This window comes from Caloenas nicobarica, chromosome 37 (genome assembly GCF_036013445.1).
Source record: "Caloenas nicobarica isolate bCalNic1 chromosome 37, bCalNic1.hap1, whole genome shotgun sequence".
NCBI lineage: Eukaryota > Metazoa > Chordata > Aves > Columbiformes > Columbidae > Caloenas > Caloenas nicobarica.
In genome coordinates, this window is record NC_088281.1 from 874,829 (window position 1) to 902,533 (window position 27,705).

At 46.1% G+C, this 27,705-nt stretch overlaps 1 protein-coding gene across 1 annotated transcript; it reads left to right on the forward strand.

Moving 5' to 3' along the window:
• The first annotated feature begins 4,017 nt into the window (after nt 1-4,017).
• LOC136001094 (leucine-rich repeat and fibronectin type III domain-containing protein 1-like protein) lies at nt 4,018-25,029 on the forward strand. Its single transcript, XM_065655152.1, has 3 exons — nt 4,018-4,160; nt 19,309-20,703; nt 24,443-25,029. The coding sequence occupies exons 2-3, from the start codon at nt 19,328-19,330 to the stop codon at nt 24,951-24,953; spliced, it is 1,887 nt and encodes a 628-aa protein (XP_065511224.1). The 5' UTR covers nt 4,018-4,160; nt 19,309-19,327; the 3' UTR covers nt 24,954-25,029.
• Nucleotides 25,030-27,705: the final 2,676 nt, after the last annotated feature.

The window sequence follows — 27,705 nt, forward strand, 5'->3', positions numbered from 1 at the left end:
TCAGCGATGGTGCTGAAACCAAGGACCGCGGCAAAATTAAATGCGCGGAAAGATGTTTCCAAGGGCAAAACAAGGTCAGAACGCCCATGAAAGAGAATATTTCACTGAAGAGACTCACCCAGGGCTTCTCCACCTCCAATATCTCTATTTCTTCTTCCTTTTGCTTCGATTCCGCGATGTCAAACATGTTGGGTCACGATAAAAAGCCAAACAGGGTAATTTTAGTTGTTCTTGCACGTGCTGCTCAACAAAGAAAACTGAGGGAGTTGTTTAATTTGGTTGAATTCAAGAGCGATAACAAAGCAGATCAGGAACTTCCTGCTCCTCTCGTCTTCTTGACATCTTCATCTTGGTTACGTGGTAACGGCTTTTGAAATCAAGTGACGTGGGCAAATAAATGAGTTAATGAAGAGGAAACACCCAAGACCTAGTAAAAAAAAATATATATGTTTAAAAATCTGGCATATGGTTCAAAAACTGAGCGTCCCAACAAGGCAACTTGAGGGTCAAAGTGTTGGATCTTCTCAAGAGACCAACAGCTCTACGCAAATCCCTGGAAAACCAATTTATGACTTTGTCTAAGCCACATCAAACTGTTTTCAAAGCTTTGGGTCTATATTAAACCTGGTTTTATGGCGTCGCTTTCCCTGCCGGTGGCTGCCGCGGTTCCCTACGAAGAAACGCGGTGGAGAAGAAACCAAACTCAACGGTTGGATGTAGAAGGAACCGTCCGTCAACATCTGAGCAGCCCCGGGAAGGAGGAGGCTCAGAGCGATGAAAGAGCGAGATCAATGGGCTTCATGTACCTGTTCCTTTCAATAAAAAATAAAAAAATAAAGCAAAAAAAAAGGCTCGTTCCGAGGTTGACATGGTAACCGGATGGCACTTCACAAAGGGACGGCCCCGCTCGAGGCAAAGAGGCTCCGAATCCTGCAATGCGGCCCCCGAGAAGAGGCCGTGACGTCTCGAAAATTGAATTTTTTTTCATTCTTAAACCGAAGATCGTACCGCAAAATATCAAAAGACGCGATAGAAAATACCGCGTTCAAACCAGAAGAATGGCGAGTGTATAAAAAAAGTCTTGGTACGAAACTAAGAGGAAAAATAGACTTGGAATTAAAACACAATAAGTCTTGATACGAGAGAAACTAAGAAAAAAAATATAGATGGATTTTTTTTTTTAAAAAAGAGAATTTTAATAGCGTGAAACAGGAAGATGCTGTTTCAATACCAACTGGGGACTCTTGGAGTTGGGAACTCCAAGTGATCGTTGGGTTTGTCCACATCATAAGTCGACTCCAACAGGAACGACTCATCGGAGGATCAAAAACCAGGCTCAAAATAGTTGTAAAAACAACCCAAGATCCTCCGTGGAAGGTCCAAAATCAGCTTTTTTGATTATTTCAATGGGCACCTGGTTATTTCTTCCAATACGGAGAGAAATATTTTAATGTCTTCTTGGAGAACGTCAACAAAGGAAAAAACAACATCCCCCCAAATTACATCAGAACCAAACCAAACCTTCCACCAAGCCCAGCTTAGCCCAATAGAAGGTCTGGCCTAAAGCTCAGCTTAGCCCAATAGGTCTGGCCTAAAAGCCCGAACGAGGCCTTTGAAGCCCCTCAAGATGTTTTGCAGCTCTGGACCAAAAAAGAATCGTTTAGGCTGGAAAAGACCCTTAAAACCGAGTTTAACCAAGGCCACCACTAAACCACATCCCTAAACATCATGTCTACACATCTTTTAGATATACGGTGACCCCACCACTTGGCTGGGCAGCCCGTTCTGACGCTCAGTGACCTTTTCAATGGATGAAACAACCTTAATATTCAATTTAAACCTTTCCTAGAGAAATTTGAGAGAGTTGCCTCTTTTTTTAATCAGTATTATCTGGGGAGACCGACTCCTACTAGCCTCACTTCAGCACCACCAGTACCAAATAAAGGCACTTAAGCCCCCTTTTATTTTCCTTTTTAATTTTTTTTTTTTTTTTTAAGATTCATACCTGTCAGTGCTCTGTAATTAAGGACTAATTAACAAACAGCCCTAATTCCTCAGCCCATCCCCGGGGTGACCCCAGGGATGCAGATGCTGCTCCGAACCCCCCAAGGATGCTCTGGGGGTACCCAGAGGGTTGGGTACCCCCCACTTTTATTTCCTTTTGAAAACGGATTTTTAAATTTTCTTTTTTAATATCTGCACCTGCCAGTGCTTTGTAATTAAGGACTAATTAACAAACAACCCTAATTCCTCAGCCCATCCTCGTGGTGACGCCAGGGATGCAGACGCTGCTCCGGACCCCCTGGGGATGCTCTGGGGGTACCACAGGTACCGCATTCCCCCCACTTTTATTTCCTTTAATTTTTATCTTTTTAATATTCGTAATTGTCAGTGCTCTGTAATTAAGGACTAATTAAGAAACAACCCTAATTCCTCAGCCCATCCCCGGGGTGACCCCAGGGATGCAGATGCATCCGAACCCCCCCGGGGATGCTCTGGGTACCACAGGTGCCGCATCCCCCCTGCTTTTAATTTCCTTCTTATTTATTTACTTATTTTAAAAAACGTTTGTACCTGTCAGTGCTTTGTAATTAAGGGCTAATTAACAAACAGCCCTAATAGCTCAGCCCGTCCCCAGGGATGCAGATGTATCTGAATCCCGGGGATGCTTGGGGGGTACCACATCCCCCCCACCCTCCCTTTTATTTTCTTTAATATTTTATTGTTTTAAATATTCGTACCTGCCAGTGCTTTGTAATTAAGGACTAATTAACAGACAGCCCTAATTCCTCAGAGCATCCCTGGGGGTCGGGAGCAGCCCCTGCATCCCGGGGATGCTCTGGGTACCACAGGTACCTCATCCCCCCCTGCCTTTTATTTCCTTTTTATTTATTTCTGTATTTATTTAAACGTTCCTACCTGCCAGTGCTTTGTAATTAAGGACTAATTAACAGACAGCCCTAATTCCTCGAGCATCCCTGGGGGTCGGGAGCAGCCCCTGCATCCCGGGGATGCTCTGGGTACCACAGATACCTCATCCCCCGCCCCGCCTTTTATTTCCTTTTTATTTATTTCTGTATTTATTTAAACGTTCCTACCTGCCAGTGCTTTGTAATTAAGGACTAATTAACAAACAGCCCTAATTCCTTGAGCATCCCTGGGGGTCGGGAGCAGCCCCTGCATCCCGGGGATGCTCTGGGTACCACAGATACCTCATCCCCCGCCCCGCCTTTTATTTCCTTTTTATTTATTTCTGTATTTATTTAAACGTTCCTACCTGCCAGTGCTTTGTAATTAAGGACTAATTAACAAACAGCCCTAATTCCTTGAGCATCCCTGGGGGTCGGGAGCAGCCCCTGCATCCCGGGGATGCTCTGGGTACCACAGGTACCTCATCCCCCCCCGCCTTTTATTTCCTTTTTATTTATTTCTGTATTTATTTAAACGTTCCTACCTGCCAGTGCTTTGTAATTAAGGACTAATTAACAAACAGCCCTAATTCCTTGAGCATCCCTGGGGGTCGGGAGCAGCCCCTGCATCCCGGGGATGCTCTGGGTACCACAGATACCTCATCCCCACCCCCCGCCTTTTATTTCCTTTTTATTTATTTCTGTATTTATTTAAACGTTCCTACCTGCCAGTGCTTTGTAATTAAGGACTAATTAACAAACAGCCCTAATTCCTCAGAGCATCCCTGGGGGTCGGGAGCAGCCCCTGCATCCCGGGGATGCTCTGGGTACCACAGGTACCGCATCCCCCGCCGTGTCCCTTGTCCCCGCACCGGTTCTGCGACAGGGCGGGGCTGGGGCGGGGGGGGGGTGTCGCCTCCTCTTCCTCCTCCTCCTCCTCTTCCTCCTCCTCCTCCTCTTCCTCCTCCTCCTCCTCTTCCTCCTCCTTTTCCTCCTCTTTTTCCGCCGCCGCCGCCGCCGCTGCGCGGAGCCGGGGCGGGGCGGCCCCTGCGGCAGCGGCTCCGCGGCTGCGGAGGCTCCGCGGGTGCTGGGGCGGGGTGGGGGGGGGGAGCGGGGGGGGTGCCGCTGGCGCTGGAATCTCCGCAGGTGGCGGGATCGAATCCCCGCAGGTGCGGCCATGGCGGGCGGGGGAACGGCCGGAGAGACGCGGGGGCCCCCCCCGCCCCTCTAACCCCCCCCTCCCCGGGACAGGTGAGTGGTTTGGGGGGGGGCCTGGGAGGAGGCGGGGGGGGGGGTACATGTCCCCAGCATCCCCGTGTCCCCCCCACATTCCCTTGTCCCCCCAATCCCACTGTCCCCACATCCCCCGTCCCCCCCCAATATCCCCCTGTCCCCCCCAGTCCCTCTTCTCCCCCCACATCCCCCTGTCCCCCCCACATCCCCCTGTCCCCCCCACATCCCCTTGTCCCCCCAATCCCCCTGTCCCCCCCCAATATCCCTGTGTCCCCCCCACATCCCCCCTGTCCCCCCCACATCCCCTTGTCCCCCCAATCCCACTGTCCCCACATCCCCCATCCCCCCCCAATATACCCCTGTCCCACCCACATCCCCTTGTCCCCCCAATGTCCCCCTGTCCCCCCGCAATGTCCCCCTGTCCCCCCCCACATCCCTGTGTCCCCCCCACATCCCCCGTGTCCCCCCACATCCCCTTGTCCCCCCCACATTCCCCTGTGTCCCCCCACGTCCTCCTGTCCCCCCACAACATCCTCCTGTCCCCCCACATCCCCTTGTCCCCCCAATCCCACTGTCCCCACATCTCCCGTCCCCCCAATATCCCCCTGTCCCCCCCACATCCCCATGTCCCCCACATCTCCCTGTGTCCCCCCCACATCCCATTGTCCCCCCCACAACATCCCCCGTGTCCCCCCCACATCCCCCGTGTCCCCCCCACATCTCCCGTGTCCCCCCAATCCCACTGTCCCCACATCCCCCGTCCCCCCCAATATCCCCCTGTCCCCCCCCAACATCCCTGTGTCCCTCCCACATCCCCTTGTCCCCCCACATCCCCCGTGTCCCCCCAATCCCACTGTCCCCACATCCTACATCCCCCCAATATCCCCCTGTCCCCCCACATCCCCATGTCCCCCACATCTCCCTGTGCCCCCCCCACATCCCCTTGTCCCCCCCACAACATCCTCCTGTCCCCCCACATCCCCCGTGTCCCCCCAATCCCATTGTCCCCCCCAATCCCATTGTCCCCCCCACATCCCATTGTCCCCCCCACATCCCCCGTGTCCCCCCCACATCTCCCGTGTCCCCCCAATCCTACTGTCCCCACATCCCCCGTCCCCCCAATATCCCCCCGTCCCCCCAATATCCCCCTTGTCCCCCCACATCCCCGTGTCCCCCCCCACCCCAGCATCACTCGGGCTTCTCCCACCCCCCCAATTTCCCCTCTGGACTTGGTGCTTTTTAACGCTCTTGGGATCGCGGAGAGGAAGAAAAATCTGATTCAAAGCGATGATTTGGGGGGGTTATTTTAATTTTTTTATTCCCCCCAACCTTTCCTTGTTCTATAGGGTAAGAGTAATGCGGAATGAGCCGGCTCAAAGTGATGGGGTTTGGGTTTTTTAATTTATTTTTCATGCTCTCCCCATCCTGTAGGGTGAGAATAATATGGAAGGGACCAGCTCAAAGTGATGATTTGGGGATTTATTCTATTTTTTTATCCCCCCCCTGCAACCCCTCTTCATCATATAGGGTAAGAATAATATAAAATGGACCAGCTCAAATGGATGATTTTGGCATTTAAAAATTTGTTTTCATTCCCTCGTCATCATAAAAGGCGAGAATAACATGCAGTGGACCAGCTCGAAGTGATGACTTTTGGATTTTTAATTTTTTTTTTTTTAATCCCCTCCCCATCATGCAGGGTAAGAATAATGTGGAAAGAACCAGCTCAAAGTGATGTCTTGGGGATTTATTCTATTTTTTTATTCCCCCCGACCTCTCCTTGTCACATAGGGTAAGAATACTATGGAATGAACCAGCTCAAAGTGACGACGTGGGCATTTTAAATTTATTTTTCCTCCCCTCCCCATCATGTAGGGGAAGAAAAATACGGAACGGACCAGCTCAAAGTGATGATTTGGGGGTTTCTAGTGTTTGGGGGGGGGGTTTTTTCTGCCCTCCGCTGATGAGTTGGTGATAAATTGCAGTGTCATTGTCATAGGTGCCTCCTCGCCGTCGCGCTCTCGGGTTTAACACCCCTTAAAAAATAAAAAGGACCCACCCTTACGGTGAAAACGCGGCGGTGGCCGCCGGGTTCCGGGCGCAGGTGGCCGGGCTGGATTTTTTTCCCGGGGCTAAAGTGTCGTTCGGCATCGTCGGGATGATGCTCACGGCCGCTTTTAATCCCGTTTTTCTCCTTTTTTCCGCTTCTGGCAGCGCGATCCGGGCGCAACGTGCGCCCGCGCCGTTCGGAATCTTATTTTTCACGGCGTCGTGAGCACTGGGGGGCGACGGCGGCGGCGGCGGCGAGATTGTCCGCGATCAAAAAGGCTGCAAAAAAAAAAATCAAAACCGCAGAGCGAGTTTGCTCAAGCAGCAGGAAACCTCCCCCGATAACACCGGCAGAGGAATTTGGGGCCGCGTTAACCTGGAAAATCAGTTTGCAAACGGGGTTGTGGGTCAAGCGAAGGGAGTTTTTGCTCTAAAAGAGCCCCCAAAAATATCTCCCAACGCGGCTGAATATTTTAATTTTTGGGGCCTTCTGCAGCTGCAGGTTTACGAGTGAAAACTCTTATAAACCATGTAAGTGATTAATCTTAAAAATTCCTTATATAGTCTTAAAAAAAGCAGCAGTGGGGGGGTGTGCTTCCACTTAATTTTCCATTTTTTAATGTGCCTGGACGATCTTAATTCACAGGGGACTGGCCATAATTTCCACACACACCACCCCCCCCCCCATTTTTACAGAATTTAGGGAGAAATTGTCAGTTTTTAATTTTCTCTCCGGAACGGAGCTTTTTCTGGGGCAAAAATCTCATCCCTCCACTTGGGTTTTGCAGCGATGCTCCAAGGTTTGGGGAGAATTTTGCTGTTTTCAGAGCTGTAGAAATATTGTTAGAAGACATTTTAGAAGATATTTAGAATGTTTTACGTATTATTCTAAATATTTTAAGTATCTTTTACAAGACATTTTAAAGATGTTTTTAGAACCCCCTGCGGTTGGGCTTGCCGATGTTTTTGCTCGAAGTTTTCGTTGGGAAATAACCCACGTGTTTAAGATTCTCCTCGTTGCTATGGGAGGTAACGTCCTACGTGGAGCCGGCAGGTACGAGCTTAACGAGTTACTGGCATCGTTAGGAAGACGTTCCCGCCAGCGGGTTTGTCTCCATTCCCAGCTCGCTTGGAAGCTAAATTAACGAGTTTACAGCCCAAAGTTTAGTTGGCGTTGGCTGCCGGCCGGTGAGGCCTGTATTCTTGTAGGCCTCGGGTTCCTGGTTGGGTAGAGCAGGCTCTGCCATTATTGGTAGCGCCAAAGAATCATCTCGTGGAATTATTTTGATTAGAAAAGACCTTTAGCGTCATTAAATCCAACCACTAACCCAACGTTTCCATGAAGGGGGTTGATTTCTTCTGAGAAACGCGCTCCTAAATCAGCGTTGACCATTCTCCTGGCGCGCGTCTCGTTGTGTTTTGGCCTTTTCAGTTGACAGAAGGCCTTGGTTTCTCTCAAAAAGTAGAGATTTTTTTAAAATGTTCATTTTTATTTCTGAAATTTGGCTCTGAAAAGGGATGAATTGGACGCGCCAACGTCTCTCCTTTGCGGGGAAGAGTTTGTCCAGGGGGAGATTTGTTCACGAAGTGAAGAGATTGCAGAGTTCCGGTTTGGGGGGGATTTATTTTATTTTCTTTCATTAAATTTTATTTCAAATTTTATTTTATTTCAAATTTTATTTTATTTCAAATTTTATTTTATTTCAAATTTTATTTTATTTCAAATTTTATTTTCTTTCAAATTTTATTTTATTTCAAATTTTATTTTATTTCAAATTTTATTTCAAATTTTATTTTATTTCAAATTTTATTTATTTTTATTTTAATTCTTTTCCCCCAATGGAATTGACTGAAAATTTCCATCCTAACTCCTGGCTTTTCTCTTTTTTTTTTTTTTTCTCGCAAAAGCTTCTTTTTTTCTTAGAAGATTCAAAAAAACCAGGCAGAGAACTCCAAGTTTTTCCCTTTTTCAAGCGGCTCCACTCGCCCGTTCCGGGGGTGGGCGTTGGGAGTGGGTTTTCCTGCAGATTGTCAATGAAATGCCACGGTGACGGTTTCTTGGCCCATCAAACTACTCCCTCCTTTATTAAAAAAATAATTTAGAAAATCCATCATTTGCTCGAATTAATTAGGTATTAAATGACTGGATATAAATATTTTTAATCGGATTTCTCGTCACTCCGAGACAAGTGTTCCTCCTTGGGTTTCACAGACGGGCTGCTCACCAGCTCAAAATCGGGATTTTAATTTTTTTTTCTTGTTTCATCCCGGTTTTCGTGACGTAAAATGGGAATTTTTTGTTAAATTTCAGTCTTGCCCCATGAGCAGCTTGTCGTTGTCTGAGGCACTTGCAAAAATGTCCTTTATAAAACATCTAAAATCAAGATTTTTGTGGTACCTGGGTGTGATTCTCATCTCGACGTTTATCGAAATAATCGGACGGGACTTTGCGAGTCTCGAAATTTCAGCAGTTTCAGAGTTTGACACGCGGGTACCGTCGACCTTCTCGCGCCTTCGAACTTCGGAAGTCGGGAAATTCTGGATTTTCTCGGAGGGGTGGAAGCGATAGGAGGTGGGAGGGAGACAGACAGGCAGCTGATCGGAAAAAAAGCTTTTAAATCGCTATATTAAAAGAATTAATAGCTCGTGCCCACGTTGCTGACGGGGTTTATATTTTTTTGGTATCTAACGTGAGGTGGAATCAACTCGGAGATGGATGTAATTTGTGGTTTTGAGGTGTATTTGCTTGTTTTTTTTTTTTTTCTTTGGGAATGCTGGGAGCTCTGGCCGCGGTAAAAATAAAATATATCGATCGGAAAATATCTTCCGGGGTCGGGTTTAGTTGAGTCAGCCACTTGATTTCGAGCAAATCGAAACGCGTGTCGGTGCGGAAAAGTATGTCTCGAAATGCATTGGGAGGAGTTTTTCTGTGAGATTCGGTGGGTTTTTTTGCTCATAGTGCATGGAAAATATCTATATATTACAATAAAATAGCGACGAAGCTTCTGCTTTGACTTCATATCTATATTTTTTGGAATTTTCAAGGTGAAGCTGGAAGGTGCCACTTGGCTTTCGCCTTGGAAGACCTTCCATGGTTGTGCCAACGTCCCTCTATTTGTGTAATTATTTTATGAAATTTTATTTTTCGACTTTATTTATTTCGCCAGATGACCTTTCTGTTCAAAAAGGGATTTTTTTTCTTTTTTTCCCCCCCTCCTCTTTCCGCCTTTGAAAATGGTTTAGACTTGGCTTATCGCTTCGGGTCAGGACTAAAGCCAGAGAAACGCGGGATTTTTAACGACCTTTGGAGGTTCTGTTCCAACTGAAATTATTCCGTGGATTTATAGGATGTAACAACCGTTAACATATATATATATTTTTTTTTCTTTTTTTGTGTGCTCCGCGCTCGGCTTCTGTATTTCTACATAGCGACAATGGGAAACGTTGATTTCCGCGGCGCGTTTGCCCGTCGGTGCCGGTCGCCAGCCGGGTCTGGGCGGGAGGTCACGGAACAACACGGCCGTAAACCCGACCCGGTGTCACCGCCGGCGTCCCCGACGTGACGCGGGGTCGTCACAACCACAGCTGGTGGCTCCCGCTGGGACGACGGTTCGTGACCTTCAGTTGTGTGACACGGAGAGCGTCGCGCCCTAATTTATCCGCAAAACAACGTGTATAAACATCCTTAAAATTATAATTTTTACGAGCGTACGCCCTGCCCCGTATCTTGTTTCAGCCTGAAAAAACAAAGGTTGAGAAAATTGCATCGACAACCACGTATTTCCTTTTTTTTCGCTCAGTTTCCAGCTGGAACGCGGTGCCGGTTCCTGGCACGGGTTCTGCGGGTGATGTTCTCACGAATCTGGAACTCGCCGAGCTCGGAGCTGCCGTCTGTCCGGCTCAGCTGCTGCCGCGCCTCAAAAAATGGGCAAAAAAACCTCTTTTTGGCACGAAAAAGATCTTGGGTCCCCTTCGTGCTCAACGAGGCCACGTTGGGTTTCTCGATCCCTTGACGACTCGTCAAAGACACTTTTTAATTAAACACAGGTTGTCAGAGCAAGAAAATTTCAATTTTTTGCTTATTTTTTTAAGCTGAAAAACGGACCGGGTGGGACGTAGAGCTCCGCGTCACCTGCCAAAGCGACCGGGGGCAACGCGGCCTAGAGGAAGGTTGATTATTTTTTGGAACTTGCGTCGACGTCGTGCGACCGTCGTCTTGACCCGTCGGCGCTTGGGATGCGGAGATGAGGGGCCTGTTGCCTATTCTTGCAGATTCTGCACATTTTGGGCTTTTATTTGCTTCACTTTTTTGAATTAAACCTTCCGAAACTGCCCGTTTTTTTGTCGCCCAAAGGCAGCCGCGAGCGCGGCGCCGTCGTACCGTGCGGAAATATTTGGGGCTGTTCGACCCGTTCCGATATATTAATTTTTCTCTTAATCCTTCATCACTCGCGTCACCCCAGCACAGGTCTGAGTTTGTCTTGAGGTCGAGTTTTACCCCTGACATTTTTTCTTTTTGTTGTTATTTTTTAGCATGAGTGATGTCGGCTGTGATTTGTTGAATGTTGCTTTTTTAATTTGCCTTTTATTTTTTTTCCTGGATATCTTGAGGTCAGAGGCTTGCTGGGCCGGATGCGTGACCCAGAAATTACTTGGATTAAGGAGAAAAAAATAATGCAGAGGAAAAAATAATGCAAAGAAAAAATACAATAAAATACAAATTAAAAATACAATAATATAGGAAGACGAGGCCTGGCAAGGCCTTCGTGACGCAGCTCCTATTGTGGCACTTGTGGAGGCCAAATTAATTCTCATTTTGAAGCCTCAAATTTGTTCCTTTCCTCCAATTCTGCTCTTTTTCTCTTTTTTTTTTTTTTTCTTTTTTAAGGAAAACATCACCGTAACCGAGATCTGAACTGGAAATTACGATCCATCAGAGGGAAAAAAAAGGGGGTTCCCCAACCCCTGCCTAATCGCACCCAAGCAGAAGAAATCAGGACGGGAAAACCAAATTAAACTCGTGTTTTTCCTGCGTTAACGTAACCGAAAATCAGCATTTAACGTGCTCGCTCGCTTCTCTCCAAACTCAAATGCCCCTCCTAGGAATATCTGGATTACAGCGCTGGGCCGTCTGTGGTTTCCAAACTCCTTCCCGTTGGAGAAATTCAGAATTTCTTCCCCTGAATTTCCAATTTCGCGCCCACTCCCGCTGCTCAGGGCACGGACGGGGAGGGTTTTTTTTGGCAAACGTGCAGGTTTGGGGCAAAAATTCGGTGTTGATGGGCGGAAAAGGGGAGGATGCAGAAAACGGAGGTGCTGGGAATTGTTCAAATGGCATTTAAGGGTCTTATTCCGCCTCCTTCACTTAATTAGGAAAAAAATGTGCTTTTATGGCATGGAGTTTATATATGTTGCTTATATATATAACATTTAAGTGATGCCTTTCTCTGCCAGTATATTAGGTGTTGCAAGATGAAAATTATTTTGCAAGATGAAAATATTTTGCAAGATGAAAATATTTCGCAAGATGAAAATATTTCGCAAGATGAAAATATTTCGCAAGATGAAAACATTTCGCAAGGTATAATTTTTTGACCTTGCGACATGATTTTTTTTAATCTTGCGAAGTAATTTTTTTGCAAGATAAAAATTACGTTGTGAGGTCAAAATTCCGAAAACTGAGCAAGGGGTGATGACGAGCGGCCTCAAGTTTGGGGGGAAGAATTCAGAACGGGTGTTTTATTTAGTGGCAAACCACTGATATTTCTTTGGCGGGGTCTTTGTCGCGGGTCTCGTGTCGCACCCAAGGGACTCGGGGACCAACGGGACACAGATGTCAGTGGCACACGGAGCATCCCAGCGAGGTGTGGGATATAAATATGTGATAAATATGCAAAGAGCTTGTGTGGGCGGTGTGGAGAAAGGCAGATGGAGACACGGATAGTTAAAAAGTGGCGCTTTTTAAAATTTGCATAGCTGGAAAAAGAATTTATTTTATATGAATATATGTTTTCCTGATGAGAGCTGTGGGTCTTGTTGCTGTTTTGTGCTTTTTTGTGTGTGTGTGGGGGGGTGTCTTTTGGGATTTTTTTGGTAGGAATACTTTGAAAAATATCTATTTTTAGTAGCGGAGAAATGGATCAAAAACGGGAGAGACTTGTCTGGACGGGCAGGTCGGGAGCTTCCCCCGTCGCGAAAAATGTCACTTGTCGAAAAAGCAGTTTAAATAAAAGAAAAAAATAAGCTTAACACTGTCAAGCTCAGACATGTCAGCACCTGAGGAAGAGAGCGGGGTGTTTATCAAAATAAAACGCACTTAAACGTTTTCTGTCACACCGCGGTCTCGGAGAGGCGCCCGCGGGGAATTCCGCATTTGAGACGGCTCATGGCGCCGCGAGCGATGGGTTGGAGAGTCTATTAATTACGCAGAAATCCGACTTTTCCCTCGGGGATCGAGCGCCTTCGGGCAAAGGGTGTGCAGGAGTAATCACGTTTTTTTGGGGTGAAAAAGCCGTTTTGAGCGCCGGCGCTGGACGCGTGGCCTTGGAGGTGGCTTCGCGTGGCCTGGTGGCCTCTAGGCCTCAAAGGCCTCAAGTTAATTACTTCTTTGCATCAAGGCTTGGGGAAGATTTTGTTGCTTCTTTGGGTTCCCAGTAGCTGTAAAAAAGCTGGTTTGGTTCAGTAGAAAATCTCTGGAAAACAGGAGAAGTGGAATGGGAAACCTTCGGTGCTTCTTTGGGTTCCCCATCGCTGTAGAAAAGCTCATTTTTTTGGTTTCGAAGTTCTGCCAAAAGCAGGAAAAGTGGAAAACCCTGCGTCGCTTGGCGAAGGTGGCAACCGGGACCCAGTAATGGGCGCTTGGTGGAAAAACAGGATTAATAATTATATAAGAAAAAACTAAAGCGGCAATACCAGGACCAAATAAATTTAGGGCCTGTGCCGCGTCGCCGTGCAGGCCACAGAGGGAACTTTCCACGCACGAGCTTTAAACTCCTGCAAAAGCAGCGCAATTCTGCCTTTTAAAAAATTTTTTTTGGCTTGTCACTTCGAGAATAAGTCCGTTTGAGCAGATTCTGGATGTCGAAATGCAGTTAATTCAGTCGGACACGACAGCCCCCGGGGTACCGAGACGTTTCTGCTCTAGGACGGCCAATCTCGGTGTCAAAATCTTCGTTATTTTTTTACTCACTGGGATATAATCCTCCCCGAGGAGATAAGATCATGCCCAGACTTTCAGGTTTCCTTTTAAATTTACATTTTCTCTGTGGCGTGGACTCTTATCAGGAGATATTTCCTTTTGTCTGGGTGCTTTCGGGGAAAAAAAAAAAAAAAAGGATTTTTCTGCATCTCGCAGCGTATTTGAATTTAAGAAGAGGCCGGTAATGCCTTCCCTGATATACGCAGCATCTTTTAAAGTCGCTTTTTTTGCCAATAGAATAGTCATTATTTCTTGATTTCGTTTTCTTTCTTTTCGGCTGTTTGCAAAGGTTTTTACAAAAGCTGATTCACCACTAACTGCCGTGTAACACAATAGTCGCTGCCTCTTAGGGCGGCGTTAAAACGAACCTCGAAAATCGAGCCTATAAAACACCAATTTGTCAAATCCTCCTGAAAAAGGGCCTGTCAAAGCAGGGGCTTTTTTCCCTGTTTGTTGTCTTATTATTAAAACCTTGCAGAACATATATTTATACTGGATGATTCTAGTTTGCGTCTGCATCTCCCAGTAAAATGTCCGAGGGAATTTGAGGGATTAAGTTTTTTTTCTTATTTTTTTTCCACTTTTACATTCCCCCTCCCACCCCCCAGCTTTTTTATTTTATTTAATTTTCCTTTTCAATCTGTTTTCTAACGACATTTCTGCGGCTATTTGTGAACGTCTGGGAGAGGTTTTAAAATAAAAGGGATATGAAAATGGAAACATTTGGGATTTTAATGGGCTGGACGGGAATTGGCGCACCAGAAATTTGGACTATATCAGTATTTTTGGCACAAGAGGGGTGTGAAAAACAGAGGTGGAAAGAAAAATCTGCTTTTCTTGATGCAAAATTCTGGTTTATGACGTCAAATTTCGCGGCTGGGCAAATCGCAGCAATTCCCACGGACTTTTAGATGTTTTCTTTGGTTATATTTATATTTTTTTTTTTTTCCTCTTAAGCCAACAGCTTTGTGGCATTAACTAATTGGCTTTAACTTTGAGGGAGTTAAAGCAAAATAAATCCCCAAGTGGATGGTTTTATTTGGAATCAAAACGCGTTCAGTCACCGCAGACGAGCGGAGTTTGGCTGATCCTGATTTGCAGCCACTTAAACTGGGATTAAAAGTGGTCACACGGGGATTAAGCGCAACTCAGATAATCTCCCGGGAAGGTAATACAGATTAAATTATTATTATTTTTTTTTTTTCTACTTTCCTTTCGGATTGTGCTTTGTGACGGGTGTTTAATTCATTCTGCGTTTCCGACTATGAAATTTGTAAAGGCGATATTCAATATATCATCCTTCTGGCTGGAATGATCTCTCTTAGGAGGCTCCAGAATGAATGTTAGATGGAAATATTCACTTCCATAGGTGTGCATATATATTTTTTTAAATTATTTTTTAAAATTTTCTCTGGTGCGGTGATTGGAAAAGCGCCCCAGAGCTCCTCTCCTCCATTTCGCGTGGCGTGTTTCTGGGTGGACACTCGGACTCGACGCTTTGTCATCGTGTTGGTTCAGAAGACGCTCGTTAGCTTGACCAATTTATGATGTTTATTGAAAAAATGCAAATTCTCTTCGTTTTCAGACAACCCCTTCAACCCCAACAGGTTGCGCTTGTCACAAGGCTTGGAAAAAACATTGATTTGAACTTTCCCATCCCGTGTAGGCCTCGTTGGGTACAACAGGCCACAAAGTGACCGTCAAGAATTTAAATTACTCTCACTCATCGTTTTTTGGGGGTTTTTTGGTAAACCGACATGTCCTTGGATGAGAAAAGATCTCGCTTACCTGATACACTTCAAGGGTTTCAGGAATGCTTTTCAAGGTGATATAATCACTTATGTGAGAGCGGGAGAACTCGCTAAAAGGCTCTTAATGAGGCCTCTCCGCCACAATTTCGTCGCGCTCTTGGTGCGTTAAACCAGCACTTTTGAGCCCCAAATTAGCCCCTGGCTGTGAGCTGAGGGGTCATTTCGCGATAAAGAAAAATAGCGGAGTAGCCCCCAGTGGTTTTTCGGCAGGAGGTTTTGGGCTCAGCCGCTTTTGGGTTGTTTTCCGTGGTTATTTTCTGAGCCCTCAGACATGGGTTATTTTCCGAACCCTCGGGTGTGGGTTATTTTCTGAGCCCTTGGACATGGGTTATTTTCTGAGGCCTCAGGTGTGGGTTATTTTCCGAGGCCTTGGGTGTGGGTTATTTTCCGAGCCCTCAGACGTGGGTTATTTTCCAAACCCTGGGGTGTGCGTTATTTTCCGAGCCCTCGGATGTATTTTCCAAGGCCTCGGGTGTGGGTTATTTGCTACACTTGCTCAAAATAAATCACCCTACAGCATCATAGAATTATAATCTGGGTTGGAAAAGACCCTCAAGATCATAGAATCCAACCATTAACCCCAAACCACGTCCCTAAGAACCTCGTCTCCGCATCTTTTAAACCTCTCCGGCAACGGTGACTCCACCACTTCCCTGGGCAGCCTGTTCCAAGGCCCAACAACCCTTTCTGTGAAGAAATTTTTCCTAAAATCCAATTTAAATGCCTCTTTCTAAATCATTCCCCTCTCTCTTCCCATTTAACGAGCATCTGTCAGCTGGAGCATCCTTCAAGCGCTCCAGAATTGTTGCTTCGCCCTCTCCGCATGCTCAGTTCCTCGCCCTCTTCAACTGCCGTAAAATTATAGGCCACAAATTGCAAATTTTGACCCCTCCGCTTTGACCGAGGCAAAGAAAAATGTATGTTAAGATGTGACTTGGCCGCTCCTCTAACCCGAACGATGAGATGGTGTCTACGCGTCCCCCTTTTGGCCTTCGAACCACCGTCTGCTTCCAGGATCATTAATCAATTATCGCGTTCAGATAATGCGCCTTGCCCTCGGCAGTGTGATATTTAATATTTGGTGCTCTCTGAACCGAGGACACGTGTTGCTCAGCAGAGGGACAATTTCTTTGCCGATGAGAGGAAAAAATGCAGCAACATCGCGCAGCGGGTTTGAGACCTGAGTAAAACCCAGCTCAAAGGGAGCAAAGCTGGGATCTCTTTCCCAAAGTCTGGCTTTTGCGCTTTGGAAGCTTGACGGGAATCCGCATCGCGCATGTAGAAGGCCCTTCCAAGAAAATAATCTGAATTTACAGTCGGAGTTTTGTACAATCTGTGCTTTGAATGGCTTCATGTTGGGGTTTTTAGTTAGGTCAGCCTAAAACCAGGCTCCAGCGGGGGTTTTGAGAGCAGACTTGCCTTGTTTCTGCTGAGCCCACACTAAATTCGATGGTGGTTGCAGTTAATTTTTGCATTTCAGGTGAAAGCTCCTCCTCAGGTGCTTTAAACAGCTGGAGCTTGCAGAGCTGAGCTTTGTTAGGCCTGAGCTGTCGTCTCATCCGACTGTTAACCGCAAGGAACTGGTTTTATCATTGTGCCGCCTTTTTTTTTTTTTTTTGCAAAGGATACCGTTAGGAGATAAGTGATTTTTTAGGAGAGATTCCATCCGATAACAACCCCAGCAATAACCCAGATTTACCGGAGCAGCGCGACCGTTCATTAATTCTGACTTTCAGAAAAGAAACTCACCTTTAGCGCTACTTTTCTGTCGAAAAAAAGAGATGTTTTTCTATGTAACCCAGTTCGTATTGAACTGAAGGTGATTTTCATCTGAATATTATCCTTTTGTTAACGTGCCGTCTACAAATACCATCATTTCTTTGTCAGTGTAGCGACACGCCTGCCCGCGCGCACCCGGAACGTGCAATTTTATGCAAATATCTCATAGCGGTAGGTGGACGCTTCGTTATTGGGTGTTTCGCCTCATAAAAATCCACATTTTGCCCTCACGCCGACGCGGAACGGTTGGTTTTGGCGGCGGTGCCACGACGCCTCGTGTCGCCAACCGCCGTTGAGTCAACGGTGACTCAACGCCAAGAACCTTCCCACTTGAGTCGCCCTCCGGCCCGGCCTTACGTTCTTCTCGGTGGGTTTCCAACCACAGACGACGTCGTTTCCTCATTTGTTTCGCGATACCGGAAACCGGTTTCGAAGTTATCGCCGTTTGTTGTGATGATCGGAAGATGAATTAACCGTAGAAATTAGGACCGCGCTTAAGGTTTAGGCCGGGCTGCAGGCCGCGCGGGGACGGTTCATCGTGTAGCCGAATATTTGATGTTAAATAAGGGACAATTAACCCAAATATTACTTGTTCTTATCAGAATTAAGTCATACGCGATAGAGACTTAAGATCCTGGACTCGTCTTTATGCAGAGAGGGATATTTTATGGCATTTTATGTCTTGGAGGTTAAATAATGTGTAGAAACTATCCACAAGAGGCCTACTCAGGCCTTTCTAATAAGATGATTTTTGGTTTAAGCAGAAAAAATTCCCCTTTTTGGTGCCGTAAATAGCCATCTGTGTTGTTTGGGGTTTTTTTAAAATAGTCTTGTAAAATCCGCCGCCAAATTGCTTTCAAGACTACGATAAAATAAAAACTCCAACAAGGTCTCTTCCTAAATTTCCAGATGCTTAAAGAGTAAAAGCTTATTTTTTGCTTCGATAAAAGGCCTCAATTTTTCCATCTCCCGCAGGGAAATTGTGACCGGGAGCCGTTTTCTAACGCAAAACTACAAATTTTGGGGATTTTGTTGGTGTTAATCCACCAAACTCAAGGACCTGGGATATAATTTGCCTTTTTTTTTCAGTAAGAAGATATTTTTTGAGTAAGAACACGTGATCTAACCCATACAGAATTTTTCCATGATGACCATTATGTCTTTCCTTTGAAGGAATATTTTTGAGCAGTCTGTAAGTCTTAATTATTTGCAAATTATTAATATATGACTACCTAGAGATTAAATTACAACTAAAGATTAACCTCTACTAAGTGAACACGTAGCATCGCTTAAAAGGTTTAGAGTGAATTTCTTGGTCTCGGAATTAAAATAATAATATTATATAAGCAATGTTGTGTTTTTTTTTTTTTTAAATAACTGTTTTCCCCGCTCTGTGGAGCTTTAAATTTGAATTAACCAAACCAGTTTCCAAACTTTGCAACTGTGATGCTGTAATTCTGGATCTTCAACATCCGTTGGCCTGTGGAGGAGCTTTAGCTCATGGAAATCATTAATTTCTGGCTAATTTTGCCCTTGTAATCAAAGGCTAAAGCTGACTCAGCAGATGATGCTGTTGTGCCAAACCAAGGACCAGGTTTTATTTTGAATCTCTGGTTCTCAAAGGCCGCAATTGAGGATTTTTACACGGCGTTTACGCACTACATGAAGGAATTGGGTTTTCTAAAGGCGCTACCTGTGCTGCACGGAAAAAAAAAAAAAAGAAATATGTATCATATATATACCTGCTTCTCTGATTGAAGCCTCGCTGGTCAGAAATGTCTTCAAAGGTATTTTTACTTTTTATTTACTGTAGAATTTTTAGACTTCCGCCACCTCCTGGAAAGAAGAAAAAAACCAAACCTCAAAACATGCATTTCTGCATAGAGAAAGTTCTGTAGATGGAACTTTTAACCCTCCCGAAATCTGGTAAATTAAGTATCCCCTTCACATTTGGGTTTTTTTCCCACCGATTAAAGTAACATTGTGAACACGGGTTGTGAAAATCCGCATTCAGTGGGTCGAAAACCCTGTTGGAACATCCCAGTTGCCTCCCGGTGAATTTGAAGCGTTGCTGTCGGGAGAGCGGAACCCGACCAGCGCAGATAGAAAAGCATTTATCTCTAAAAAATCCAAATTAATATTAGCAGGTCATTTAATTTTTGCCTCGGAAGGCATTTCCGGTTTGCACAAGTAACAAAAACTTCGCTGTCAACCCATTTCTAAAGCCAAATTAAGATACGTTTACGTGACGTAAACCTGTTTCTGATACCCGGTTAAAACATATTTACGTGGATTTTTTTCTTTTTTTTCTTTTTAAAATTCCCATTAGGTCTGTTCTCTTTCTTACGATGGAAAGGCTGCTTGTCTACCTACTGGTAATTAGCGCAGCCACCAAGGCCATGATGTGTCCCAAACGATGCATGTGCCAGAACCTGGCGCCGTCCTTCACCATCCTCTGCACCAAGACCGGGCTCCTCTTCGTGCCGCCCAGTATCGACCGCAGGACGGCGGAACTGAGGCTGATGGATAATTTTATCACCACGCTCCGGCGGAAGGATTTCGCCAACATGACGAATTTGATCCACTTGACGCTGTCGAGGAATACAATCAGTCAGATCATGCCTTACGCGTTTTTCGATCTCAAAGGCCTTCACGCCTTGCACTTGGATAGCAATCGGTTGACTTACATCAACGAAGATCATTTCAAAGGTTTAATTAACCTCCGGCATTTAATACTCAGTAACAACCAGCTGAACTATATCTCTCCCGGGTCGCTGGATGACTTCACTGAAACCATCGAAGACCTGGACCTGTCCTACAACAACCTCGTTAACGTCCCGTGGGAGACGATCGCCAAACTGACCAACGTCAACACGGTCAGTTTGGACCATAATCTCATCGAGTTTGTGCCGGAGGGGATCTTCTCCAACCTCCACAAGCTCGCCCGCTTGGACATGACCTCCAACAAGTTGAAAAAGATCCCACCCGACCCTTTGTTTTCCAGAATCCCCGTCTACGCCAAGTCCAAGGGGTCTCCGCTCTCGTCGCTGGTGCTGAGTTTTGGGGGGAACCCTTTGCACTGCAACTGCGAACTTGTCTGGTTGAGGCGTCTCACCCGGGAGGACGATCTCGAGACCTGCGCTTCTCCGCCCGAGCTCATGGGCAAATACTTCTGGTCGATCAAAGAGGAGGAATTCGTCTGCGAACCCCCCATGATAACGCACCGAACCCCCAAATTAACGGCGACCGAAGGGCAAGGCGTCTCTTTGAAGTGCAAAGCCGTTGGCGATCCGGATCCGTACGTCCGCTGGATCGCGCCCGACGGGAAGCTGGTCTCCAACACCTCAAGGACGGTTTCTTACGAGAACGGCACTCTGGATATTTTGGTCGCTTCGTTGACCGACAAGGGCACGTTCACCTGCATCGCGTCCAACGCCGCCGGGGAGTCGACGGCTCCAGTCGAGCTCCTCGTCACCCCCTACCCCAACCTGGCCAACAGCACCAACTGCGACAAAGACGCGGAGCCGGGCCCCTCGGACATCCTCATCTCCGCCAAGTCCAGCTTTCCCAACGAGACCAAGGCTCAGCAGGACAAGGCGGTGGTGGTGGCCGAGCTCACGGCGTCCTCCGCTCTGATCCAGTGGCCGCCTCCGCATCACCTCCCCGGGATCCGCATGTACCAGATCCAGTACAACAGTTCTGCTGACGACATCTTGGTGTACAGGTAACTGCTCGTGCCTCTGGCGTGAGGTGTGGGATGAGCGGGGCAGCCACCGCCCCCTGTGCTTCGAACCCTGGATTCAGCTCTGGGCTCAAAATGGCGGCACCAGGGGCAACGAGATCAGTTCGAGGCTCGAAATGGCAGCCCAGGGGTGGCGGGATCACCTCAGGGCTCAAAAGGGGGGCACCAAGATCATTTCAGGGCTCAAAAGGGGGGCACCAAGATCATTTCAGGGCTAAAAATGGGGGCACAAAGATCATTTCAGGGCTCAAAATGGCGGCACCAAGATCACCTCAGGGCTCAAAATGGCGGCACCAGGGGTGGCAGAATCACCTCAAAACACAAAATGGTGACACTGGGGCACCAAGATCACCTCAGGGCTCAAAACGGGGGCAAAAAGATCATTTCAGGGCTCAAAATGGCGGCACCAAGATCATTTCAGGGCTCAAAATGGCGGCACCAAGATCACCTCAGGGCCCAAAATGGCGGCACCAGGGGTGGCAGAATCACCTCAAAACACAAAATGGTGACACTAGGGGCACCAAGATCACCTCAGGGCTCAAAATGGGGGCACCAAGATCATTTCAGGGCTCAAAATGGCGGCACCAAGATCACCTCAGGGCTCAAAATGGCGGCACCAAGATCACCTCAGGGCTCAAAATGGCGGCACCAAGATCACCTCAGGGCTCAAAATGGCGGCACCAGGGGTGTCAGAATCACCTCAAAACACAAAATGGTGACACTAGGGGCACCAAGATCACCTCAGGGCTCAAAACGGGGGCACAAAGATCATTTCAGGGCTCAAAATGGCGGCACCAAGATCACCTCAGGGCTCAAAATGGGGGCACAAAGATCATTTCAGGGCTAAAAATGGGGGCACAAAGATCACCTCAGGGCTCAAAATGGTGGCACCAAGATCACCTCAGGGCTCAAAATGGCGGCACCAAGATCACCTCAGGGCCCAAAATGGCGGCACCAGGGGTGGCAGAATCACCTCAAAACACAAAATGGTGACACTAGGGGCACCAAGATCACCTCAGGGCTCAAAATGGGGGCACCAAGATCATTTCAGGGCTCAAAATGGCGGTACCAAGATTACCTCAGGGCTCAAAATGGCGGCACCAAGATCACCTCAGGGCCCAAAATGGCGGCACCAGGGGTGGCAGAATCACCTCAAAACACAAAATGGTGACACTGGGGCACCAAGATCACCTCAGGGCTCAAAATGGGGGCACCAAGATCATTTCAGGGCTCAAAATGGCGGTACCAAGATTACCTCAGGGCTCAAAATGGCGGCACCAAGATCACCTCAGGGCCCAAAATGGCGGCACCAGGGGTGGCAGAATCACCTCAAAACACAAAATGGTGACACTAGGGGCACCAAGATCACCTCAGGGCTCAAAAGGGGGGCACCAAGATCATTTCAGGGCTAAAAATGGGGGCACAAAGATCATTTCAGGGCTCAAAATGGCGGCACCAAGATCACCTCAGGGCTCGAACTGGTGACCCCAGGGGGCGTTTGATTTACTATTTCAAATTTGCGCACTTTGTAAAGGGGGGGAACTCTTCTCAAGTGACTGATAATGATTTTTCTAATTTAATGCTGCCGATCGCACTGAAGTTTGGAGCGGAGTGAGCAAAAGGAGAACGATATTTAATAAATTTCGAGAAATACCTGAGAGTTTGGGGTCAAATATTCTGTTTTAGTGAGCAGTTTCCTGAGGAAAGGAATGTGGGAGAGTTGTTTTGCTGGGAGATTTCGAATATCTACAGTTGCGAGGGAATTCTTGTTTAAAAATAGAATTTAATCTAGCGATCATCTAACTTTAATTAGCCGCAACTACATGCTATAAATTAGGAGATGAGTATTTAATAGCGATGCTTCTCTATAGATAATTGAGAAGACTATATATTGCATAAAACTGCTGATAACGTGCCCTTGTTTTCTCCGCTGAGAGAAAAAAAATTAGAAATTGAGAGTGATTTTAATACGGAGCGTGAAGTACCGTTGTTTAAAGGGCAGAGCTGTCACTTTTTGGGGGAAAAAAAGCGAAATATCGCCAGAGAAATGTAGCGATGAAACGCAGTTGGGATCGGCCGCGGCTCCAAAAAATCCTCCCATTAGTTCAGCGTGGCACAACAGGACCGTGCGGAATCTCAAAAAATGATGTTTCCAAGAGGCTTTACTTCTTGGATAAATGGTCATACTTGCATTTTTTCGCCTAACCAGCAGTAATTCCTCAAAAATGAGGATATACCGATGAAGTCCAGAAATACGGGAGCCACTTGACATCTGTAAATAGAGCGGATGGCAGGATTTTTCACTCTTTGGCTTCAATTTTTGTCATTTTTCGGCCTTACCTCGCAGCGTAGCCGTTGTTGTGGCAATTTTCAGGGAATTTCTCCTTGGAAACCTCTAATTTTGGGGGGGGAAACCTTATGTTTTTCTGTTTAACCCTGTGCGAAGTTGGATTCCTCAAACCACGTCTCCATCGTCATCCCCTTCCTGCCCACGATCCTCGTTAACGAGGTTGCCCAACTAATTGCCGATGGAGCTTCGCCGTGGTTTATAAAAATGATACGTAAATAATACGTATTTTATAAGATATATATATATAATTTGCAGATGCAAATGATGATCTTAAGGGTCCCTTCCAACCCAACCGATTCTGCGCACACGCCGTACGGAGCTTTCCGCCGTAATTAGTCAAATTTCAATATTGAACTCTTCACGGAATAATCCACTGCAGGAAGTTGAAAGAAGAAAAACGAGCATCAAAAGGCGGCTGAATAAGGCAAATAATACGGCCATTAAGCTCGAAAACAGTATTTTGCATAATTTTTTTTTTTTGCGATTACGCCTCCCTCTCACAGATGGGCAGACTTGGAAAGACTAAAAAGCTGGATTTTTGTAGAGTGTTTTGTTTTCATTCCCATTCCTGAGCTGGTTTTCTCCACAGCACCTTTTTCTGCAAAGTTTATCTCTGACATCCCTTAATTTCTCTTTTTTTGGTGTACCCTGCGGTTCAGCGACAGTTTTGTCGATGTCGAGTGATTTTTAGACTTTGCAGTTGCCCGCGGCATTTTTTGCCGGCTGATTTCAAAGCCTTTTAGCGTCAAAGAAGTTCTCCGTCTTCATGGTATGATGAACGAGAATACTCTGCTGAGTTCCAACGTAATTTTGAGCCGGGCGTTTCCTGAAAATCTGAAAAAAAATTGGGATAATTTTACCCCCACAATCCAAGCGCCGACTCCCCGCGTGTCACCCCGGGCCAGTTGCAAAATTAGAGTTTGGTGTCTCCCCGTTCTTCGTTGGGTCCCTTCCAACCAAAATTATGATTCTACCATTTTTGTCAGTTAAAATTCTGACCTTCGGTTGCTTCTTTTTGCAGCGGCCGCTGGAGAAATTAAGTTCTTGGTGAACCATCGGACGCCGTTCGGCTCCTTTACTTATTTCCAAGGGTGAAGCTCCTCGTATCTTTTATCTCGAAGACTCCGTGGCCTTTTGTTTTACTTAATTAAGCAGAAAGTTTAAAGGTTCACAGCTTGGAGTCTTTAACAATAGTTACGCTACGTAAATCCTAGACAAGCAGTTTTTAATCTAATTAAGGTTATACAAAGCAAAATACCCAATAATTTAATAAGCTCGGGCGGTTGATTCCCGACTAAGTGGCGCTGACGATCGAGCCTAACGACTCTCTGGATTAACCGGGACGCTCACTGTGCTCCTTTTCTCTTCCAGGATGATCCCAGCCGGTAGTAAATCCTTCTTCTTGACTGATCTGGTTGCAGGCCGCGCGTACGACCTCTGCGTCCTGGCCGTGTACGACGACGCGCTGACGTCCCTGGCGGCCACCGAGGTGATCGGCTGCGTGGCCTTCACCACCCACGAGGAATTCAAGCAGTGCCGCTCCCTCCACGCGCAATTCCTCGGCGGGACCATGATCATCATCATCGGGGGGATCATCGTGGCGTCGGTTCTCGTCTTCATCTTCATCCTCCTCATGAAATACAAAGTCTACAACAACCACCACAAGAACAAGGCCACGAAGGTCAACAACGTCTGCTCGCAAACCAACGGCAGCCAGAGCGGCTCGATGGCTCGTTCCACCTCCAAACTGGCGGAGAGGAGGGAGAGTTTGCACCAGGAATGTCCGGGCTCTTCCAGCAAAGGCAAAACTGTCGTAGACTTGGACGGCGACAAAGCGGCTCCGGCCAACGCGGCGTTTTTAGCCACCGAGGCGCCGTCGTAACGGCCGCCGGGCGGCGCTCGGAACGTTTCCACGCCGGTTGTATTTTAAGCTTCACTACTATTGTCTATTTTTAAGATCCAGATGGTTTAAAGAAAAAAAAAAATATTTTTTTAATCTGTATACAGTTCTTGCATTCTTAAACTATTTTGTTTCGATATATTAAATATAAGTGTGTGATTTGCAAGATTTTTTTACTGGTTCTTTTCTAGCATACACCTCTGGTTATTGAGTAGCTAAACTGGGCAAAATGCACAATTTTTTTTTTCATTTGGTCACCAACCAGCAGCAAAATTGTCCTCTCAGGATCCTCGGATTTCCTTTCTCACGGCAGAGTCGCTTCACAGCTTCGAATCTTCGTCTTTTCCGGGAACGATTCGTTAGAAAAAGGGACGAGTTTCTCAATATCGAGTTATTTTCTGACCACGGGTACGTTGTGTACGCGCCGCTCACGAAAGAAGTAAAATTAGTAGAGGTTCCCCAAAGAAATGATCTAAATCAATTTTTTAAAGTATAGATATTCGGAAAGGAAAAGTTGAAATTCGACACATTTCACTGTGCTATGCTGAAGGTGGTTTTTTTTTTTTTTTTTTTCCTATTTTGTCAATAAATTGGTTAATTGAGGAGCCACAAATGAAGATTTCCGTGTCCCGGGTGGGATTTTCTATCCAATTTCTGTATTAATGCATGAAGTGTGATGTAAATGGCGGAGAGATGAATTATATGAATGTTTCTGGTCGTTCTAAGGCAAAAGTTCGAATATTGAGATGTTCCTCTTGTTTCACGGGATGTTGTCAAATCGCCACGGGCCCAAAATGGAGGTTTTTAAACAGATTTTACAAAAACTATGAGGAGTTAAGTGACCTCAACTAAACGATGTTGCTTCTTCCGTCCTTTTGGGGGATTTTTTGCGTTATTTCGATACTTGACAAAACGAGAAAACGTAAATATCTCATTTACGCAACCCCAAGAAATGGAACGTGAAAGGAAAATTAACTGAGCGACCGGCTTGTGTCTTTTTAAGGTTAATTTAGCAATTAACGGGAAAAGAAGTGGGTTTTTTTCGTACTATTATCCCTTGAACGGACTCAAAATTCTCTCTCCTGTTTGGATGTGAAAGAACGAACCGAGGAAATTAAGCGGCGGCCAAGCCAAAGCAATTAAATTCTGGATTTTCGTAGAGTTATTCTTACTAATTGCGAAATTCCGAGGCGTCTTTTGGCGTTTCTGTGACGCGGGGATTTGCTGAGGCCTCTGGTTTTGTTCTCGAGCATCAATGGAGGAAAAAATAATTTGAGGGATTCTGTTATTGGGTATATTTGTGAGACTGGGATCAGATTATGCAGATATAATTCTGTTTTATTACCAAAAAAAAAAAAAAAAAAAAGGAACCGGATGGTTCTTCTTTTGTCGATATTGGTGATTTCCCTGGATTTTTTAATCACATTTTTGCCTCCCAGGGACACAAACTCATCACTCCTGAGGTGCAACCGCACCTACGATCGCTAATTTAAAATGTTTTTGTAATTCTTCGCCTCTGCCAGAGAACGAATTCCTTCGTCTTCGGCCACAAAATGATATTCGGCAATTTGAAAACGATTTTCTTAATTACAACAGCCCGATTGCTCCGAGTGGCTCCACCCGCCTGGCCATTAAATCCCTTTAGTGAGAACATCTTGCGATTTTCTGCCAGTAACAATTTCTCTCGTGCCCCTTTATTTGGTTGGGATGTGTTAAAATATGAAAATATTTGGTTTGGACCCGATGAACACGAAAATATTTGGTTCGTACATATTAAAATATGAAAACATTTGCGTCGTGTGCGTTCAACTATGAAAATATCTGGGTTGTATGTCTTAAAATATGAAAATATTTGGGTTGGACGTCTTAGGATGTGAAAATATTTGGGTTGTTTGTGTCCAAATATGAAAAGATTTGGGTCATACGTGTTAACATATGAAAAGATTTGGATTGTATGCGTTCAAATATGAAAATATTTGGGTCGGACGTGTTAAAATATGAAACCAATTGGGTCGTCTATGTTCAAATATGAAAATATTTGGTTCGGACATGTTAAAATACGAAAGTTTTGTGTCGCTGAGCAGCACCAGGTGGGGTTTTGGGGCCTGTAGCTGCAAATCCTGGATTTTGACGCTTTTTAGCGTGTTTGTACCCAAAACGGTTGTCACAAAAGCCTAAATTACCTTTTTTTTTTTGCTCCCTGGACCGCGGTTCGTTCCGTAGCTGCGGTTTCGGCGTCTTCTCAGGTTCTGCGTCTTAATTTTGAGGAGAAAACCAGGGTGTCAAAACCAGGACGAGCGTCGTCCTCGCCCGCGGGCAACAGCGGGGCCGTCCAGAATTTAAATATTTTCCCCCTTAGAAACGGAATTTGCGGTTTCGTGCGTTTCTCCGGGTTGTTTGAAGAGGCCGAGGTTGGACCAGGTGACGCTTTTGGTCCCGGCCTACCCGGTAATCTGAGCTTAACTCCTCACGTCTCTGCCGTAGAATCGTAAAAAGGCGGGAAGCTGTTTCTGAGGTAATTATCCCTTCAGAAAACGGGAAAAAAAATGGGGGAATTTCCCAGAAAAAATCGTAACCGCTGGTTCAAAGGCCAACGTGAGGGTGACGCCGGAGGGTTGCGTTCCTTTCACCACCATCTTTCGGGGCATCGGCCTCTCCTGGTTGAACATTTTGGAAGTTTGGAGGAACCTCAACTTTTCCACAACAGCAGGGACGTAACAGATTTAATTTCCGC